Source organism: Mya arenaria, chromosome 2 (genome assembly GCF_026914265.1).
Source record: "Mya arenaria isolate MELC-2E11 chromosome 2, ASM2691426v1".
NCBI lineage: Eukaryota > Metazoa > Mollusca > Bivalvia > Myida > Myidae > Mya > Mya arenaria.
The window spans coordinates 10,213,999-10,236,141 of record NC_069123.1 but is presented as its reverse complement, the minus strand read 5'-3'; the positions used below and the strand labels follow the sequence as shown (position 1 = coordinate 10,236,141).

General features: G+C 36.4%; 2 protein-coding genes across 2 annotated transcripts; one reads left to right on the top strand and one right to left on the bottom strand.

Annotated features, from left to right (window-relative positions):
- Positions 1-16,742: 16,742 nt before the first annotated feature.
- LOC128205976 (G protein-activated inward rectifier potassium channel 2-like) lies at positions 16,743-17,573 on the bottom strand. The gene has a single exon (XM_052908096.1). It carries the CDS (start codon positions 17,571-17,573, stop codon positions 16,743-16,745), a length of 831 nt encoding a protein of 276 aa, XP_052764056.1.
- Positions 17,574-20,074: 2,501 nt separating this feature from the next.
- On the top strand, positions 20,075-21,885 carry LOC128220173 (ATP-sensitive inward rectifier potassium channel 1-like). Its single transcript, XM_052928454.1, is given in 3 exon segments — positions 20,075-20,267; positions 20,582-20,821; positions 20,823-21,885. Coding segments are annotated over 3 exon segments (1,089 nt in total). The 5' UTR covers positions 20,075-20,246; the 3' UTR covers positions 21,651-21,885.
- The last annotated feature ends 258 nt before the right edge of the window (positions 21,886-22,143 follow it).

The following is a 22,143-nucleotide window of genomic DNA, read 5'->3' as shown; positions in this document are numbered from 1 at the left end:
GTAATACAAAATAGATTTAAATATTATTTATAAATGGCTGCTAATATAAGAGTATAGCTATTGGAGGTTCTTCATTAGCTGTAGCAGTTAAAATGCTGACAGTGGTGTATGCATATGATGTTGTTATCGTAGCTGGTTAAATTGACATATCAACAGTCAACCACACCTGTCATAGACCAATGCCTAAACACCAGCAGTCCAATTTCAGAAAAATAAGAACAAGCTATATGAAAAGGAACATTCTCTTTTGTGTGTTTTTATAGTTGGTCTATGATTTAATAAAAGTTATAATGCAGTTTTTTATTTCATAATCTGAATAGGTCTGAAATTGAGCCCAATTAACATTACATATAAAGTATGTCTTTATTTCTCCATAATTATCAATATTAAACCAGGGTCTATTGGATCAATTGGGGATGAACCAAAAGTACCAAAATCAGCAAGTTCAATTTTTCTTTAAAACAAGACTGAACTTATGAATAAGGGCTAGTACGAGGTCAAAAATGCAATTTTTTAAATGTAAAAATAAATATTTCTATCCCTGTCTCAGCTGTGTGTATACACTAAAGAATAGCATGTGGGGGTCCTGTGATTTTTACAAGACACACAAGCTATTTTCTAAAATAACTGGGATGTACTCGTCCAAAAACTCAATCAAAATGTACACTAAGATATAAATTCCATTAAAGTTTTGGACAGGTTTTTTTTTCATCTTGCAATGGTTTCATCTGGTGTCTAGTCCCTTGAAATGTATTTCAACCATGCCTGAATGACAGAAATCCAAGGTAAAGCTCTAGGAAATAATGGTGTAAGATGAAGGCTATATCAAAGGATGGATTTCTTTTAAAAGAATTGAAAAATAGTTTACCATTACAATTAACCAGTCTGTAGTGTTATATGAATCTATAATGAACTACTTTGGCGAAATGATAATGTACAAGTGATAGTGAAAGTAATGCAATTCATGGAAGATGCCGCAGCTGACAATTATCAAATAACATGAATGACAGGAAGAGTATATCCATTATCACACTCTTTTGAGCAGTCATTATTTACAATTGAACAAGAAGAAATTTACATAAAATGAGATTAGCAATGAATCATGAGTGAAGTAATAATGTGAAAACAATGAATCTAAATGATACACATAAAAACGCGATAACATTGTAGCAGAAAAAACATGCAATGAGTGAAAATGATTACAATATGTCAAAAATCATTTATTTATAGGTTAAGCAGTGCATTTGGTTGGGAGAAAATCTTATTTTTTTAAAGGCTGTAAACTGCAAAAAGGTTTGTCCAAAAATATTTTCATAGCCGTTGAAAAATGTTTGGAATATGTTTCCATAAGGGCATTAGGTTATTGTTATTTTAATTATCAATTTGGACATTCCTAGGCATCCATGAAGTAGAGCCTGTTTTTTAACAGTGATCAGACTTCAAACTTAGAAATGTTAATGAAACATATATAGACAATTGAAAGCACAAATGTCAAAGGCTTATTTTCCGAGTTATTATAAGACATTCGCAGTACCGTCCAAAAATGAATTTCAAAAGATTCAAAATGAGGCCGGTAGAATCGTCTGTGGGGCTACAAAGCTAGTATCTATTTCCGTTCTTCACAAGGAACTGAGCTGGCCTACTCTTTCAGAAAGACGACTCAATCACAAACTATGTCTCTTCTATAAAATGGACAACGGCCTTGTACCTGCGTATTTATCATCCCTTACACCCCAAACTGTTGGTTCTCAGAATTATCCACTACGCAATGCATCTAATACAAGAACGGTTATGTCACGTACTAGTTCTTAGTTTTCCTCTTTCCTTCCTTCTTCTGTACGTGCATGGAATGAACTTTCTCGGGATGTGCGGGACAGCCCTTCTATTGCTTCTTTCAAGAGATCTATTTCAAATCAATCTTCAGTCTGCCCTCCATACTATTACAACGGTAGCCGTCGCTTGCAGGTACTCCACGCTCGACTGCGTACTAGTTGTAGTGCCCTTAACTATCACCTATTTTGCAATCAAAGTGCTTAAAGCACTGATGGACTAGGGCTTCATTCAGGGGAATGTTGACAACCATGTTCTAAGCATTGAAAAAATCGGCTCACATCACAAGGGGTCACTGTTTTATGGGCTAGCTTAAACTTTAGACTAAAACTGCTTGCAAGCTGCAAAGGAAATTTGAAAAATCTAGTTAAGTGTGTGTAGAGTGAGGGGGTGGGGGGGGCTAAAGCGTTTCATCAGATAAAGTTATAGTTCTTTTGAATTTCTCCAAGTCGTTAAATCAGACTTGTACAAATTAATTTACGTGGTTGGCACACATACTTCTTTAATTTGATAAATTCCTTTTATATTTGCAGTTTCAGAGAAGATTTTCAATGATGTAATTATATACTATATAGAAAACCTGTCGCCTCTTTTTCAGGGGAACTTTAAACCACAGGGCCATACTTTAAACAATCTTTGTAAAAGACATCTACATTGTACACCTATGTCATACTGCATACACAATGCTATTAGAAAGTAGTTTTTATTTAAAACGTGAAGAATTAGTTTCTCCCTCTTAATTTGTGCTTGGTATTCAATTCATATAACATGTTACCATGATGACTTAGTGCTGTTGATAAATATTAGGCACTGCCTTCTGTCTCATGCTATTCATATAAATGCTGCAGACTTTTGTACATAGCAAAGCAAGTTGAGTAGACTAAGATGAGATGAATATCGTTTTGTATGAAATATTGAAATGATTTTTTAATACTTTGACCATCAAATTTCATAACATGGTATCAGCAGTTCATCACACTGCTAGTCAGAATGGAATACCAAACATAATTTTATTCTTTATTTTATACCCATCAGTAATCCACATGCAATACATATCACAAAATACTTTAACCCATATTCCGCTCCAGTGCAATACGGTCATATACCACTCTTGTGACGTCGGTACGCCGCTCTTCTATCTGCTGTTGTAGAACCGAGCGTTCACGACGTAAAGCATCCAGAGAGTCGTAAGAGGTCTCCTTCTTCTGAGTCAAATTCACAAGCTCCTATTGTATTTCCTTGTTCTCCTCCACTAGGGACTCAATGGCCTCTTGAACTTTTCGCGAAGCCTTTGTCTTCGGTCGAGCGCCATTTTCTGATGCCGCCATTTTTTTAGTCAAATACTGGATGTCTGGACGGGACGAAATTAAACTGAACAATGACCAGATCGGATTAACACCTAAGCGACTATGGGTGACTGCGCATAAAAGTAGTTCCCATAATTATAACATTTTAGGCTAAAATGTGGTAACTGCGTTTTGATCCGGATATGGCGGAATGTCATATTTGATTCTGGTAGTTTTTTGTAGATTTTGATTTTACTCGGCTTGTGCCTTGTGGTGTACGAATCTGCAAAAATCTACTTGAGTCGAATACAACTTCATGGATCAAAACGCAGTACTTATAACCCTATTATGTACATAGCCTGTTACCCCGTGGACAGAGCATCTTTAAGCCACAGGGCCATTGTAACTTTGAACAATCATTGTAAAAGACAACTACATACATGTACAAGATGCTTAAGGAAGTAGTTTGGAAAAAATTATAATTATTTTCTCCGTCTTAATTTGTATGCATTAGATAACTCAATAAATGCAGCAGTTGGCCATTCTTATATTGTCTTCTGTCACTGTCCTGATAGCTCCCTATCTCAATAGATGCAAAAGGTTGTAGGTTCATGATTCCCTGGTCCAATATGTCATACAAAAAGAAGATGGTGAATGTAGAATCAAGAAGCTTTCTTTTCAGGCACTCCAAATTTAATAGTACTGTAACATTTGGAGTGCCAAGAATTTGTAGGATTCCTAGGCAACAGGTATCAGGTGTTGCAGTACATTTGGCAAATACTTTTCACCCGTCCTTGTAAATCTAAAAAAGCTTTCATTTCGCAAAAGAAGTTCATATTACTAAATTAAGGTTGCTAAATCAGAGTTTGAATAATTCTGAAAACTAGATGTGCCTTTAATTGCAGCAATTTGAACTCCAACTCATAATGTCAATTAAGCTGGTTATGCAATACTGCAGTTCCTTGGTGTTGGGATTGCTTTATTTACTTGAATAAACAAACAGTTCTTGTGTTGGAAAGTACAATTTATTAACATGCATTTTTCTTGCCCTGACTCCATCCAAGCCTTAAATCTTAGATCAACATGTACTTGGGGCTATGTGTAATATCAGTGAGAACTATTAGTTATGTTAATTTTAGTGCCACTTATGATATTTCATTCCACATACAAAAACACTAACATATTCAAATCAATATCCTATGTTATGATAAAACCATTGCCAAGTTGGTAATTTGAAAAGACAAGAAATTATATCTGGTCAGGGTTTGACATAGTCTTTCTAGACAGCTGGGCTTGTTTTGCAGTTACTTTGAAAATCTTCAAAAGCTAAACTGAACAAGACTTGAGCAAAAAACTCACAATACCAAAAGGGGTTTTAAAGACTTATGAGATCATTCTCACATCACCTATACCATTAGCTCTTATCTACAAACTTAAGTCAACATAATAATTGATGTTTTACATAAATATTGCAATGAATAAAACATATTGCAATAAGTGCCAATAACATAGCAATCAAGTATGATCACTATAGGCCTAAACATGAAATTTCAACATTTTCCTGATAAACAATAAATAATTTTACTTAACTTAAATTTTCTCATTTTTTACACAAGCTGAAAAAATGGTCTCTTTTTGAATAGTTCACATATTTCATAGCTTTCATCATTCAAACTAACATTTCGCTTGTTATTTCAATATTCAATGATTTTGTAAACATTCATAAATGATGGTTAAAATTAACATTCATGCTAATCATGCCTACCAAAAGCACCTGACTGACCAATCAGTATCCAATTTTGGCAGGGATTATTGGTGGTTCATTGAAAGCAACCATGACCTCCCACAATCTGCACTGATCAACAGTAGTTAATGAATTTGTTTAATTGTTCTTATTTTCATAAACTTAGAAAACACAACTGCAGTGAATAAAATTTATTCCTCATCATTGAGAGAAAGTTTAGAGAAATGAATGAAGCCGAGTTACATCTAGTAGGATATCAAATCCTACAAATGTATTCATCATTTTTTATAACCATATTTAGTAAATGTTAAATTTTTGTATGTCTAAAAAGTTTCATTTTTTTGGTATATCAAAGAACACTTGTGTGTATAAATTTGATGATATTTTGTGATTCATTTAATTTCATTCCTGTTTCATTTAGTGTTCAATCCCAAGCTTTCTTGTTCACATTTAAGTGCAAGAAAAGTCACTGATCTGAATAAATTCATTATAATGTAAGGTCACATAAAAGATATATTGTGCTTTTTAAAAATAACATTTTTTCGTCTGTTTAAAAATATGTCAAATGAAGTGCATTGACATTTTATTATGAGTTTAAAGCTGCACTCTCATTTTGACAACTTTTTAAATGTTTTTCTTGGAACGACAATACCTAGTAATATTTTTTAATGGAAAAACACGAAATAACTGCTATTAATAAATCATTTGTAAACTATGGGGATCATCAGTAGTAAGTTTCAATGAATTAATTGTACACTTCGATACCAAGTTTATGTCAATTTTCTACAATTTTCTTTAAATTTTTGCTTTTTCATCATTAACTTAGTACAGCCCCTTTAAACTGATTTATCAAATATTTAATAGTAATGGTCTACAACCAATATTTGTTTTAATTATTCAGGTTTCAAACTGCATTGTGTATGCGATTGGAAAGGTAATCTTGAAAGCTCACTTAGTATAATTTTTACAAATAACATTCACCCTGCAAGGTACTCATATTTGGATGATACAAAAAGATTTGCACAGTCATTTATGTATATTTGCATTTATTGATAAAGGATACCTTTTTCAAATCTTTGAATTAGATTACAAAGTATAAGTTATATAAATAAATATTCATTCTTAACTTTATCTGAATACACAGGGTAATGCATCAGTCAATTGTAACCATGGCCCCGCCCCCCGGTCCCGGAAAAGCGGGGACTTTTACTTTCGGTCCAGCCAACCCCAGCTAAAATCCCCGACCTGCGGAGATAATCTGATGGTAAAGTCCCCACCAAATGCCCCGCACCCAAGGGACATTAGGTTAAGCCCCATCCACACTGTATTTTCCGGGAAGACCTGGCACTGCGGGGCCACCTTAAAGGTAAAAACATGGCCCATTTCGCCGGCTATCCCCGGTATACCCCCGGATGTGAGAGCCGTGGTTACAATTGACTGGTGGATAATGATACATAGTGATCCAAGCTCATGCCAAGATGATTTCTGGTCTGACATCGCGAGGTTAGATATTCCTAAGCATAAAAAAGCCTTGACAGCATTTGAGAAAGACTGATGTGAGATTAAATCTTCATTACTTTACTATTCCACAACATAAGGGATCTTTATTGAATATTTTGATTTTGTTCCCTAAACGCCACAAGTCAACTGATTTATTAATACAAATTCAATTATATCTCCACAATTTTCAGCACTGCATTGTTAAATAAAACTCAAAAGTTACACTTGTAAATTATTTAACCAAATACCTTTCCCTCAAATATTTCACAAATTTATATTGATCTATCAACAACAATACATCACCATACTGTATCTCTGACTGATTTTTGATTTTCATTCTTGGCAAAAACAAAAAGTGAGCACAAAGCATCTTCAGAAAAAGAACTTGTAAAGTATGCACCAGACAATTAATTGTAACCACGCCCCCCCCCCCCCGGATTTCCATCCAGCTAATCCCCGGTAAAATCCCTGCCCTGCGAGAACGAACTGGTGGTAAAATCCCGTGAATAACCCCACACCCCGGGGATCTAAGGTAAGAGCAATTTCCTGATATATTTTGAGGGAAGACAAAACCACCGCAATCACCAAGCATTGCGAGGACACTAGTTCTGGCTTCCATAACTGTTATGTTGACATTTATTTTTTTGATGTTTACAACACGTCCAAAAAGGTAATATATAATGTTCGCTGAAGTTATTTACCTGAAAGGTAAAAACACAGCCATTTTCCCTGGTATATCCCCGAGGGGGCCGTGGTAACAATTGACTGGTGCATTATATAAGAGAGGAAATCAAAATTGAGCATGCAAGATTGTTTTATCAATGGCGATGGTTTATCACAATGTCATGTACTTACACTGAGAGTGGCTCCAAGATTTTTCTATGCACATAGGTAAACAATCATCTTATTCACAGAGCTGTGTACATATCCATTCATTTGGCTTCATTTAGAATGAAACTTCATAAATAAGTTTGCGCATATTTGATATGTTTTTATCTCCATTTTGCAAAATTGAAATCACATGATTTTTTCAAACGAACTTGTATTGCTTGAAAATTAACGTGTCAAATTAAAAATGCTACCCACGGTAAGATGAAAATAAATCCGTTTGATGGTGGTAATCATTCAATGGCGGCTTTATTGATAAATTTCCTCAATAAAACACTATGAAATTCACATCATCAGCATCCGGAAGTAGTTATAACATGTCTGAATCATTCGGCCGCTCTGATCAGAGTAAAGTTTGAGGTCAATAAGTAGACTGGTACCCTGATTTACTTTTCCTCCAAAATGTATAGTTTTTAGTTAACATTAATAGTATTTGAACAATAAATACCAAAAATCATGTTGTATTTAAAAAAATTGCTAAGTGCCATGCGATGATTAGTTAAAAAAACTTTGTATCGAAAAGAAAATATCACGGAAACATGCAAATTATGTCGAAAAAAAGATCAGGGACCGACTTCGGAATACCAACATTGTATACAGGATAACACCACTTTTTTAAACCAACTTTCCTGGTTGTTTTCTACTTAGACCGCACGCTTTATTCGCTTTTAAAACGTATGAATTCACAAGACATTTCGAATGCGCGACGGGCACCACGGTTAGCTGATACTAATTTCTTTTCGGATAAAAGAGAAAGAGGGTACCAGTATATCAATACAGAGCATTGAACGGAAAAACTTCGATGCGTACTTTTCCAATATGTTCATATTCTTATTGCATATAATCTGACCGTATGCAAGAACATTCGTATGAATACATTACGTCAATGAACCCTCAGATGCGGCTTGAAAATGCAGACATCGCGGTTATGGCTATGAACTAGGCCACAAGTGCCCTAGTCCAAAAACATAATAATTTCTGCTCTATGCGAATGTGGGGAAGTTGAAAGTAGCACTCACTTCTTCCTGCATTGTCCCTTGTATACGGATATTCGACAAACTTTAATTCGTGATATGTCTAGAATCACACGTGTTGACATTGATATCATTCTCAACGGTGATCCCACCCTTAACAACGAGAGCAACTCAAAAATCTTCAGTTTTGTTCATAACTTCTTACAAAACTCGAAACGCTTTTGATTATGCTATATTCCCAGACTTGACCCTTTCTATCAAACGGTACAGGTACCCAACTATCATCAATCTAACTATCATCAAACTTACATATATTCTCGCTCTGTCTACTTTTGTTTTCTTCCATGCTCTCTTTTCTTCTTTTTGTTACCGAAATCATCATTTTTATACACTATTTCAAACGCATTCTTTCGTTCTCTTAATAATATTCTGCATATTTTCATTAACAACATATATACATGTAATTAAAATTGTCTAACCTTCTCATTACTCTGCATAACGTGTAACTTAATTCTCACGGAGAGAAACTTTATAAGCTATGCTTTCGTTTCAATCCGATTCAATATATTAATGCAAATACTTAAATTAGATTTAACGTGTATTATATGTATATATATATATATATATATATATATATATATATATATATATATATATATATATATATATATATATATATATATATAGATATATAAATATCTTGAATAAAATATGTTTAAATCAAAAGTTTGGTTCAGCTCGTCCATGATAATATTAAGGCAAGAAATGATGAATTTAAAGGCAAAAAATGATGAATTTGTCAGTAGACCATGTCTTAACTATTATAATAAATCGTTGTGAATGATGATCGAGAAGGTCGGTCTAACCAGTGTCAATGTTTTGCAAAACATCTTAAGCGTAACGAGCTTCCATATCTTATTGCAGATAGCTTTATTTCATACATAAACTTCCTTTCTCAAAATAAACAATAGTTAAACGTGATATCTTGAATCTAATTTCCTTTTTCAGTCTCAAAACTCTTTAAAGGGATAATATAACACAATTTATACCAAAACAAAAATAGTATGCTTAGCTTGATCATGTTATAAGGGACATAAGATCGTTAGAAAAAATTTGGCCGATGTATCTAGAAATTGGAGGCAGCTATAAGCATATTTGTGGGTCAGATTCCTTAACATGTATACATGTGTCGATATTAATGCTTGAAGTAACATGGGAATGGTTGGCTTTATCATTATGTGGGACACATGCATGGCGATAATTTTTAATGAAGTCGTATAAGTGATGATATGTCAAGAAAACACCGCTCCTTCTCAAAGTCTGTGTCACGGGTTGACCCGGTACATATACAGATTTCTCTATCAGTTGCATAGCCTGGTTACTGGTATATGAACATAGTTTTCCCACACATTTCGGTGGCTCAGCCGAAATTCCGGTATATGGATTTGTTTCATTCAGACTTTAGTTGTCTCAGCCGCTCAGCCGCTCAGCCGGACATGAGCATGTTTCTCTTTGACTTTACTTGTTTCAGTCGCACAACCGGATCACTGTTATAAAGATATCTTTCTTTCATTCTTTAGTTCTATCTGCCGCTCAGCCGAAACACCGGTACATGCGCATGTTTCTCTCAGACTTTACTTTTCTCAGTCGCTCAGCCAGAGCACCGGATCCTTGATATGTTTCTCTCAGACACTGGCACAGGATTTGAAATCTCAATCATTTAAAATAAAAATAAAAAGAATCTTCTAATTCCCAACTAAAAATTATGACACCAAAAATGTGAAAAAATATTGGATAATATTATTTTATAAATATGCATTGTTGTACAATATAGTATAATAAGTTAGTATCATATACAGTACAAAATGAATATTTATAAAAACAATGTCAATATTGTTTCGACATGTTTGGTTATATGGTATTTCTAGTTGGGAATTATAAGATGTTTTTATGTTAAAAAAATGATTGAGTTTGAAAATCCAGTGCCAGTGTCCAATAAATATATAGTTCAAAACTGTAAGAAAAAGTCATGTTGTATACAATTGATTTAATAATCATCAAAGGCGGCTCTGTCAAACAAGAGGGCACAGCATGGCAATAGAAAAAAGGCAGCAGGGTGTCGTCAAAGGGCAGCAGGGCTACCCCCCCCCCCCCATGAGTACATGAGTATATGTAATTGTAATAACTACCTTGCCACTAAATATATTCATGAGATGAATAAAACATGATTGATAAGAAGCATAATTTGTAAAACGTTCATATAATAATTTCCTGATTTTAACATCCTTATTGGCTGCACGTTTACTTGTTATTAATACGATGTCATGACACTATGACATGTCACATGTCATCAATATCATGTAGAACCTTGACATAATTTGTAAATTGTATTTGTTGGCATTGGATGTTGTTACATGTGAAACCTTTATAAATGTTATGTCATGGCATGTTATGTTTAACTAACACAGCCATTTAATGTGATTAATTTCTGAATTTGACCGATGTTTTTCATCATTTCGTCATTGCCGGTTGAAATATGTGGTGTTATGATTAAGCAACTTTCCCCTGATATGATATTAAGTTCCGTACTGCTTAGTTTTATCATTAAATGTTTTAGCAAGGTTTAATCATTTTCATTTTATCTGTGCTGATGTTGTTGTTGTTGTTGCTGTTGTCCTTGTATAAAATCGACGTATCGCCATGACCTTGTTTTCTGATTCGTCATTCCTCGTGGAAATCGTGCAAATCATATAAAATTTCTGGCTAATTTGAATGATTTTGATTTAAGTTATGCATGACGAAATCGCACAGGCGCTGATATTGTTGTTGTGGTTGTTGTTGCCTTTCGAAAATAATCGATGTACTGCCATAACCTAGTCATTTTATTCGTCATTTCTTTTGGAAAACAAAATGCTTGTCATCATGCAGATGTATTCGCATTCCGTATAGCTAGTAAAATCTCTCTGGTTCAAACATGTGTTGAGTTCTAAGGCAAGTCCCATCACTCTGGTTAAAACATTTGATGAGTTCTAAGGCAAGTCCCATCACTCTGGTTAAAACATTGGATGATTTCTAAGGCAAGTCCTATCTCTATGGTTAAAACATTTGTTGAGTCCTAAGGCAAGTCCTATCTCTCTGGTTCAAACATGTGTTGAGTTCTAAGGCAAGTCCTATCACTCTGGTTAAAACATTTGTTGGGTTCTAAGGCAAGTCCCATCACTCTGGTTAAAACATTTGTTGGGTTCTAAGGCAAGTCCCATCACACTGGTTAAAACATTTGTTGAGTTCTATCAATTTGATTAACCGAAAATACAGGAAATTATTTTGAAGCTAAAGGTTATAATACTACGCGTGGAAATAAAAATGCACTTTCATTTTGAAATGATATCGCTCCAGCGTCTTAAAATGTTTTAAATTGGAATGAGGCGTAAAATGTGTTTGTTTTATGATTCATGCCCCCCCAAAAAAGGAAGGTAAGAAGGATTTTTTTTTTACTTATTTTTCATATTAGGCAAGTTGTCTCTTGAGATCTTTCTGTTATTCAAATTAATAAATTATATGCTTATTATATAATAATTATAACACATATACAATCAGTATTTGCATTACTGATATTGTAAACAGCCGAAAAAGGACAAAAAATGAAACAAATGGGGAAAAAAATATATTCCTCATGATATCAAAAAGGTCGGTTGGGGCAAAGCAATAGGGAAAGTCGGGAAAACTGAAACAAACATTATTGTTTACGCCTAAGTGCATTTGAATAATGGTAGATCATTTGTCTTCATAGATTTCCTACCTGGCAGCAGACAAGGACGAGTTAGTTTCGAGTGTGTGAAATTACAAAGATTTCCTAAGTAACCTAAGTGAAGCTTATGTGTGCGAATGAAAACACGCATTCATGGCCCTTATTTTTAATACATCTTAAGATAAGCGCTAGCCTAAGCCAAGCTCATGTGTGTGAAATAAAACCGAAGAATTTCATGAAAGGTATTCCTGAAATGTTTTGTACTATTTTCTAATTTAAGCTACGTCAATACGGGGAGTGTCTTTGTGGATATATAAAAAAGACACCCATACCGCATTTAAACTTCGAGATAATGGGGTGGGGACTCACGTCCCCAGTGCACATGTATTAAAAACATAGCTTTATGTCTTCGACATTCAGACACTTAATGATATATATGAATATATACGATCGCCTAAGGAACCTTTTTGTGAGCTAGCTGATAGTCAGGAGTTATGATATCTGCGCCAAGAAGTGCATGAGTAATGGAATTGGCCATATCTCAACACAGACGGGGGGATACAGGTATCCGACGGTGCTTGTCAAAATGAAAATGAGGTTTCTACAAACTGATACACACAGACGTTATTCATATTGGAAAAACAAGCCCCACAGGTAAATAGAAGGACGAACAGACGGACACAAGATTGTACCCCCCCCCCCCCACATACGCACACTCGTCGCACCACGCACCCTGCGCACTGCATGCGTATCATCCTCTTGAGTCCAGAGTACTCTTTAAAACTTCATTGAAGAACGGCGTTACTGAATGGATAATATGATAGTTCACGCGAAAAGTAGGGTTAAACCTCTTTTCAATGACGTATTGAATTTCACTACACACACATTTCTCTTCAAGAAAAACAATGTGGTCATGGCCATAACATGGTAAAGTTCCTTTCAAGTTCAACTAGTGAACAAATAATTGTATTGGGTGATTTCATTATTAACCAAATAGCAACAAGTCTTTGTTTTTGTTCGTTCGTATTTTGGAATTCGATAAATTTTTACACCAACGCTTAATCATCGCGGTTTCTTTAAATGATCATTTTCAACATAATTATATAGCCTGGGTTACCTGCCCTTACCATTTCATTACCAATTAGTACTCTTGTTGTGCAGAATACGCTGGGAACCAGATTACATAATTATATTGCTATTGAATGGCCACCAGTCTTTTTACAGAGTCAATTAAAAAGTTGTTTTTGAGTTAAAGAGAGATTACAACTGAAATAAAAAAAGCATTATTTCTCAAATAACTTATTTTGTACGGAAATAATATATGAAAAGGCCAGAAACGGTTCAAATAATGCGCCAGTCAATTGTAACCACGCCCCCCCATGTCCGGGGGTATACCGGGAATAGCCGGGGAAAAGGGCCGTGTTTTTACCTTTCAGGTGTCCCCGCAGTGCCGGATGAATGCGGTGATTTTGTCTTCGCGTAAAATATAGCCGGGAATGGGCCTTGGGTGCGGGGGCATTTGGCGGGGATTTTACCATCAGTTCGTTCCCACAGGGCGGGGATTTTACCCGGGGTTGGCTGGACCGAAAGTCAAAGTCCCCGCTATTCCCCGGACCCGGGGGGGGGGGGGCGTGGTTACAATTGACTGGTGCATAACATCTCCAAAAAAATAGGGTAGGTAGCCAAGGCATAATTTTCGAATGTTCTTTTGAAGAACCGTAATTCTGAAAAAAGCCGACCTACATCAGGGTATAATACTTTGGTCAAATTTTATCATGTACATTCAAATAATTGCACATTTTTTAGGAAATTACAAAAAAACAAAAACAAATACGGTAAAACGTGAAGGGTCGGGAGAAAAAAGAGGAACGGTCGGGTTGGTGGAAGCAAACACTTGTTTTACTCTAAACTAGGAGTCAGTCATCGTTGAGGATATCACGTGATTTCTAATGCACTAGTCAATTGTAACAACGCCCCCCCCCCCAACCCACCGGGGATAGCGGGGGAAATAGGCCGTGTTTTTACCCTCCAGGTGGCCCCGAAGTGCCGAGTGAAAGCGGTGGTTTTGTTTTCGTGCCGAAAATAGCTGGTAATGGGCCTACATTAGGATGTCCCCGGGGATGCGGGGGCTTTTGGCGGGGATTTTACCAGCAGTTTGTCCCCACAGGGCGGAGATTTTACCGGGGAAACGCTGGACACTGGTTACAATTGACTGTTGCATAATGAATTCGATACAACACTGTAGATGTGTTCAACAGTTCTTGAAAGTGTGTGTCGGCAAAACAAAGAATAACACTGGACGAATAAAACTTGACGTTCATTACGTATAACACGCAAGGAATTACGACTCCATTGTTTATTTCAATATTGCGCTCCGATCGGTTTCGCGCGAGGTCATTTAACCAATGAAATACGACGTTACAAAAATCTGCAAGCCTATATTCAATACATTTCTTTAAGAAAAATATTCAATTGCAAAAGATAGCTTTAATTTTTAATCTTTATTAATATTTTAAAGGGACTCGCTCATGTTTGTTTTTTAAATGCCCTTTTCTGTATGACGAAATAAAGTGTGAAAAATCATTAGGATTGTTAAAACTAAGGTACTGACGGCTGGAAGTTTGAACCCTTTATTAAATGTTTAAATATGTTCAAATATTGTCTTTGAAGTCAACGATTTGAATAGCGTTATTAACGCCTTTCCATGGAAGGCTATAAGATTTACTTATCCTACTGCAGCAGCCAAATTTATAAAACGTTGATAGTTTGTCCACAGTTTATCTTTTGGCTATTTGACTCATTCAAACGATGCGATTGGTTAATAGCTATCATTGGATAAATATTGACCAATCAGTAAACATTTTGGATAAGTTTTACCAAACCAAAAACTTAACCGGTTTTATACAACTGAATGTGTATGAGTCTGAGTGGACGTCTGATTTTGTTGTCATTTTTTTTTCCTTGACTGTAAATCGGCGTTGGCTCGCTCCCTACTAAAACCAAATTATTTTTTATACTTTTTTAAGTTTACTTTTTTCTGAGAGAGTAGAATAGTTATAATTTAAGTGTTTTCAGATACGTTACCGGGAAAAAATAATTCTGAAACATGAGCGATTTCCTTTGAAACGTTAATATAGGTATTGATTGCAGTGTTTCTTGTGTTTATTCTGTATGAACGCAGTAGGGCAAGCGAGCAATTGACAAAGAAGCGTTTGCCAAAGCAACGCCTTTCCGCCTATCAAAAGGCCCGCCACTATTTACTTAAAAAGGGTGAAAACACTTAGAGCGTACATAGTACCACGCCCAAACACCCCTCATGGAGGGAATTATTATTACATGATTTAAGCATTATTATAAATTGAATCCTGTTTCTCAATAGTTTTGTGTATGCAAAAACGACAATTACATAGTTCAAACAACTTGTTATCAATTCAGAGTTTATAATTCACACAGAAATTTGTCAAAAGTTGCACTCTCAAATATTGATTGTTTTGGGATTGTTTTAGTTTTGTCTGAATTTTGTTTTTGTTGAATGAGCCATTTTTTTCGTAAATGTCTGAGATCAGTAATATAAAACTTCTGAGAAAAGAAGATCGCAGACCATCATTCATGTTCGAAAATTGATGTTCTGTTAAAAATGCAATTTTCGGCATTTTACCAAACAATTAAGATCTATTCTATTGTGAGTTATCTAACATTACTGAAATAAAGGCATAAGCCGATTCCGAGACAAAAAAGAGAGTCAACACTGTCATTAACTGACAATTTTGAGAGTGCAGCATTAAAGAAAACAATTTTGTTAACGTCACCTTCCTTAAACGTTCAAATATGTTATATTGTTCTGAAAGTTTCACGTACACACTTTAGTCCAAATAATTGTACGTTGACGGAATTTTTTTTAGATTTTTGATATGGCAAATCCTTCACGTACAAATTGTTTAGTATCAAAAGTGGGTAGTTGTTCCGATCGGGATTCCGGGTTAAAACATATAGCGTCTATAAAAAATAATAAAAACAAGAAATATTACCAGATAATGTTATTTTATATTAGTTCCGTACACAAAAATAAATATCAAACTTATAATTATGAGTTTGACGGCTTTTCTTCATTTCATTCTGTCAAATCATAACGATATATACATGAAGGGCACCTGCAAGGCTTCAGGGCACAGTTTTAAATCGCTCGGAACATTTCGGCAATGGCCGAGTTGTTACGATTGTATAAACGAGGTCTCTCTTGAAGCTTTGTCGGAGGAAGCCGAGTTATTACGATTGTATCGAGTTGTTCCCCTTCGCATAATTGCTGTCTGTGTCAGTCAACTTTCGTTTTATTGGAAAGGTAAACAACTTGTTTTAAGGCATTAAATGCTTGTTTAGTGCAAAATAACATGTCACTTACATGGTAAAATATGAATATAACTCTTTATGATCAATTTCAACCATAAAATACTTCACTTAAAACAATTTCAATATTTTTAAAACACCCCCGTTTTTTGCACATTCCCGTTTAGACGTTAGGGATTGGAAGAATCCCGTATAACACGTCTATTATTTTAGACTAGTACACACTTATGCTCTTCAGTTTTTGGATCAATGTTTCAGCTTCACTAGTTTTATTGAATTAAAGGGGCAAACCACGAAAAGTTCACCTTAAAATGTTTTACAACGATGTCGTTAACCGCATTGTTAACTTTAACAGAGTTCTGAACAATCGGCCCAAAGTTGAATTAATACGAATAAAAAAATCATAAGTCACGTGGTTTATTTCTTGATCACGTGCCAAAGTATGACATCTCTATACTCTCCATGTCTTCCTCTGTGATGGACCCGGATGCTAGGGACGTCCGCCTGGACCGGGACGCCACCGACGCGCTGTCGTCGGACATTGTCCGAGAGCGCATGGTACGTGTGAAATCATTGAAGTTCAGTTTGAACATGTTCCCAACACGTGTCGGGGTCATTTGTTTAAACTGGCGTCCCCAATTAATTTCCGACGATAAGAATGACGTTCTAACTTGCACGTAGCTGTCCGTTATTTCATCCTGTCCATCCATGACGACGATAATTTCGTAGTCCCCCTTTTCGAAATCTCGCCTATCAAACTCCCAAAATGGACTTTTATTGTCAATTCGATGTCTGTATATCCTTGGTCTAAAGAACAACCTAGATTTTACATGGCACGCGTCCAACTCCATGTCAAGTCTGCATTTTCCCGATCCATCCGGCAGGTTCATAACGCAGAACGCACTGACTTGAGGACCTATGACTTGTGATCTCTGCATATTTAATATTTGAACCTCGATGTAATAATTTCCGTCATTTTCAAACACACAAGCGACTTTGCTGATCAATACCGTATGTTTTCTTTTCTTTGGTTCTTGAAACTTAAAAAGAACCACTCCTGTTAAAACAGAAAGCAAGAAACTTCCAAGAATTGACTGTATCACTACGAGGGTTATCGCGAGTGGGCATTCCTCAGTGACGTATCGAGTGCCGTAACCAATCGTCGTCTGGGTTTCCATTGAAAACATAAACATCTCGATGAAATCGCTGACGTCATAAACACATGGCGGCATTTCCACGTGGAGTTCATCTTTAAGCATGTCACCGTGGGCTTCTGCCACGAGGAAATAAAATAATGCAAACACCAGCCAACTTAGAAGGAAACACGACAAAAAGATTGCACAAATCCAAACGAAATCCAGCTGCACTATGGAGAGAAAAACGTTCGGATAAAATATTTTTTTCGAGCTTGGGTGATTCAATGTCTTGATGGTTGTATCTCCATTTTTCTTTACAATTCTGTACTCCGACGGATGAGAACCATCGAAAACAGTAAAAAAGTCACGCACAGACTTCTTTCTTGTCCGAACTTTCATTTCTACGTCCTCCATTGTGACCTTTTGTCCGGCTTTTATACGTCCGTGGTGGCCGTATTCAACGTAATATTTATTATCCTGTCACTCGGCGGTATTCGTCATTTGTCATTTTAGCAAGTAAGTCTCGCTATACTGAGAACAATGTATCTGCAGAAGAGGTTACAATCCATCATACACAACTACATGTATTGAAGTGTTTTTGTTTATAAACTTAATTGCCTCTATTCTATATATAATTTATTACATTACATTCAAAATCAAATTTAGTAAATTCCTAGTTAAAGTATATTTTACGGCACGTTTTATCTACGTTTTATGAACGCTGTTTAACGTTTGACATCATTTAAGGTAAAAGTACAACGTTCAAGTGAATATATATAAGTGATCTCATTGTCCTGACTAGCCAGGGGCGTAGCTTCCTATAGGCCGCGCGAGTAGGCCGCGGCCTACACATTTTTCAGAAAAACCGAAAAAATAAAAATGCCAAATCTGCAATCAAAACTGAAGGCATAGGAGGGTGAGGGTCTAAGATATGAAATTCCGACAAATGCGCTTTAATATATTGGAAACCTGGTATTTCAAATATATCGTTTTCCTTTGCTCTAAATTTTCACACGACATTAACGTTCCGTATATAATTTATCGAACGTTGCATACCAGTAGACTGCGCGTTGACGCCTTACATTAAACAATTCCAATCGGCTTAGTATAAGTTTGCAGGCGCTTTATTATTTGAAATTGTAAACGGTCTGGTGCCAATATTGCCGAACATAGTCCTACGTATCCTGATTTAGATAGTCTCACTTTGACTTCAATAGATAAAGATACCATCATACAACATTAACTGCTAGAAGGAACTTGGCAATCATGCCTCCAGTACCAGTTTCCACCCGAGTGTCGAAACTATGATGGACACAGTTCAGGACATTGGATTCTTGTTCAATTTTTCAGCAAATCGTCTAGCAGCGTTTCAGGACGAGCTTTCTAGAGAAGTCGCAACGAAAGAGGAAATGAACCGGCGCACTAAGCTTCGCTCGTTATGTGAGACACGATGAATCAGTCGTGCGGACGCACTCGAAACGTTCCAAAATGCGTTCCTCGTAGTGGTCCACGCACTTGAAACTATTAATGAAGACGGAGACGAGAAGGCCGGCCAGTATTTGTCCGCTGTACTGCGCTTTGAATTCATTATCTCACTTGTAGTGGCGCAACACATTGGGTACTACCGTGAACCTGACAAAACTTCTTCAGAGGAAAGGCAATGATCTACTACACGCTGTTGAAGAAACAAACGTCATTTTCAAATTGTGCAATGACTGGAGGAGGGCTGATCCTGATGTGTAGAATGGACTGTACATGAAAGCAACGGATATAAGCTCAAGCTTCGACCTTCAACCATCAATGCCAAGAAAAGTTGGTCGACAGCAAAACAGGGCAAATCGTGAGGTGCAAACACCATCTGACTACTTCAGATTAACCTTTGTATAATGTCTTCAAAGACGGATACAGTGTACAACATGTATTGCCTCCAAAACTGGAAATTCTGCAGGACGACATGCTGCCATCAATTTATGCTGCTAAGGTCCCTGATCGCCACAAAATATTTGACCTTTTAAAAAAGAATGGAATGTGAGATGGAGCATCGCAGCCGCAAGTTTATCTAGACTACAAGAGACCACGAAGCAGACCAACAAGGACTTGTATCCTAGCATCCTAGAGTTTTGTTAATGATCCCGGAAAGTCAACTATGCTGTAGAAAGCGACATAATATATATATATATATATATATATATATATATATATATATATATATAATACGTACAAAAATAATTTAAGGTAAAGCATAATAATTTTGTTGCTCTCTTTAATGTTTTTACAACAACGAAATATACGCCAAAACGCACCTACAATCACCTAGCTAAGCAAATTTTCGGGGGGTGGGGAGCATGTCCCCGGGCCCCTAAAACGTGGCCTACACATATATATACGCCCCTGCTAGCCATTAGATGTTAATATTGTTTTTTGTCATTACGGACGTATGACTCCAATCTAATAAAAATGTCAGTTTAGACAGATCGTCCTTGGTTATCATGTATGACAAAAGTATATATCAAAATAGCATATCACCATTAAAGCACACGTGTTGTCGTAACGTCTCCGCTGTTACAAGCAAAACTTTCGTAGTGTTTCGCTCAGGTTTGATATACATTGAGTCATAGCTTTACTTGATAAATGCATGTCTAGAATTTGAATACATTTTAGTGTAAATTAAATTTCGAATGCAGGAGACTAATTGAGACTGTTCAATGTTCGATGTCGTTGTTTCGTAAGCGTGAACATTCGGTTAGGAGAACCTGAATCACTTGTAAATAAACTGTCATTTTTCATCAGGCAATAATGGGATGGCAAACGATTAAGGTAAGACTAGGACATACATGTTAATTAGTGTTTGGATGTATGACAAATGCGGTGACTGTTGTTTCATAAGAGTAGGTAAATATATACATTCGTACATATGTTGTCGAAAGTCAAGGGTGCCAGTTTAGTAACAAAGTGGATTTGCAAAAAAACAAAACACAATCATATAACTGAAAAGAGATATATTAATAAGCGTGGAGATAATATTCAATTTAATTCAATTCAATTTTGGTCTCAACAGTTTTAAATCAGGACAGTATTCTAGTGAATGGAAATAGTTGTTAAATAAAAGCCTTCCTGTCTGTTTTTTTCAGCAGGGTCTCTTGACGCTGGTTCATCGCGGCGGTGGCTCAGCGCGGAGCGACGGCACTGCGGGCAAACTGGCGGGAAGAAAGGGTCCGTCGCGTATAGTGAACAGGGAGGGCAAGCTGCAAATATGCCTCAACCAAATCTCCTTTGGCAAGCGTCGGCGGTACCTCCGGAGCCCTTTCACAACGTTACTGGATCTAAAGTGGCGATGGACCATCGTCATATTCATCGTAGGATTTATTATAAACGTGGCTGCTGTTCGCTGTGATTTATTACTTTATAGCAAAGAATAACGGTGACATAGAAAAGCACGGCGACGTAACTCATACACCGTGTCTAAGAAACGTTTATAGTTTCACGTCGGCGTTTCTCTTTTCTCTCGAATCCCAGCACACGATCGGCTACGGTTCACGTAGCCCGACGTCGGAGTGCAGCGGGGCGGTGTTGATGGTCTATGTACAGTTTATTGTCGGGGTGGCCGTGCAGTGTGTAACCGCCGGCCTCGTCGTCGCCAAGTTACAACTCGGCAAGCGAACGTCTAACGCTATCATCTTCAGCAAGCGCGCGTGCGTAGGGAAGTGCAATAACCACGTGTGCGTGATGGTCAGAATAGCTAACGCCGGAACCGCGGAACTCTTGAACGCCAAAGGTTCCGGCGTTATCATTGAAAGACATACTGAGCCGGAGACGGGTGGGGAAATTCTCTCGGAAACTGTCATAGAATTTGTTTCCGATAATGGGAGCAGCAACCTTAATCTCCTATGGCCAACTGTCATACACTGCCAAGTTAAAACGAACGAAGGAGCATTTATAAAAAGGCTCCAAAACGTAAGAACGGAGCTGATACTGATTATAGAAGGCGTCGTAAACGCCACTGGACAGAACGTTCAGCTAAGGACGTCGTACCTGCCCCATGAAATTGATGTCGGAAAACAGTTTATAGATATCAGTCCACAGCTGGTGCAGACCCCGGGAAACGGATCCTTCTATTATTCCGTGGAGTTTGAAGACTTTGATGTTATGGTAGCCGACGAACAGTGGGACTATAGTCTGTGGTCACCTAGAAATGCCTAAATGAATGATGACAATAACTGTCAGTTTATAATTTGTTTTCACTTATTAAAATATCTTGTAATTATAATACCTCTTGTAAGTTTGTAAATTGAATTGTTTTTTATGTTAATGTATATTTATTAACAAAACAATAATAGTAAGATATACAGTGAGTTCGGTATTTACGCTGTATACTGTGACCTCTGTAGAGAATATAATAGCGTATGTACATAAAAAGGCAATTGAAAAAAGTGAATTAAGGCTCTATTTTTCGTTGGATCTTGAATTCGGACATCACCCAAGCCACGAAAACCACGAACATTAATGTCCCACGAACGTTAATGATTTCACAGTACCTGGAATCATTAAAATGTTAACTTTTCCAGAGGAACCCGTGAGAAATTATCATGTGTCGTAGGTTATTTAATTTCATAATATTTTATTGCATGAGAACACATTTCATAATGACAATATCAATACAAATTTCAACACAATATTTAGATCGACATTATAA

Bases quoted from the DNA above. Each gene is read 5' to 3' on its own strand.
- LOC128205976 (XM_052908096.1), bottom strand. From the start codon at position 17,573: ATGCTTAAAGATGAACTCCACGTGGAAATGCCGCCATGTGTTTATGAC.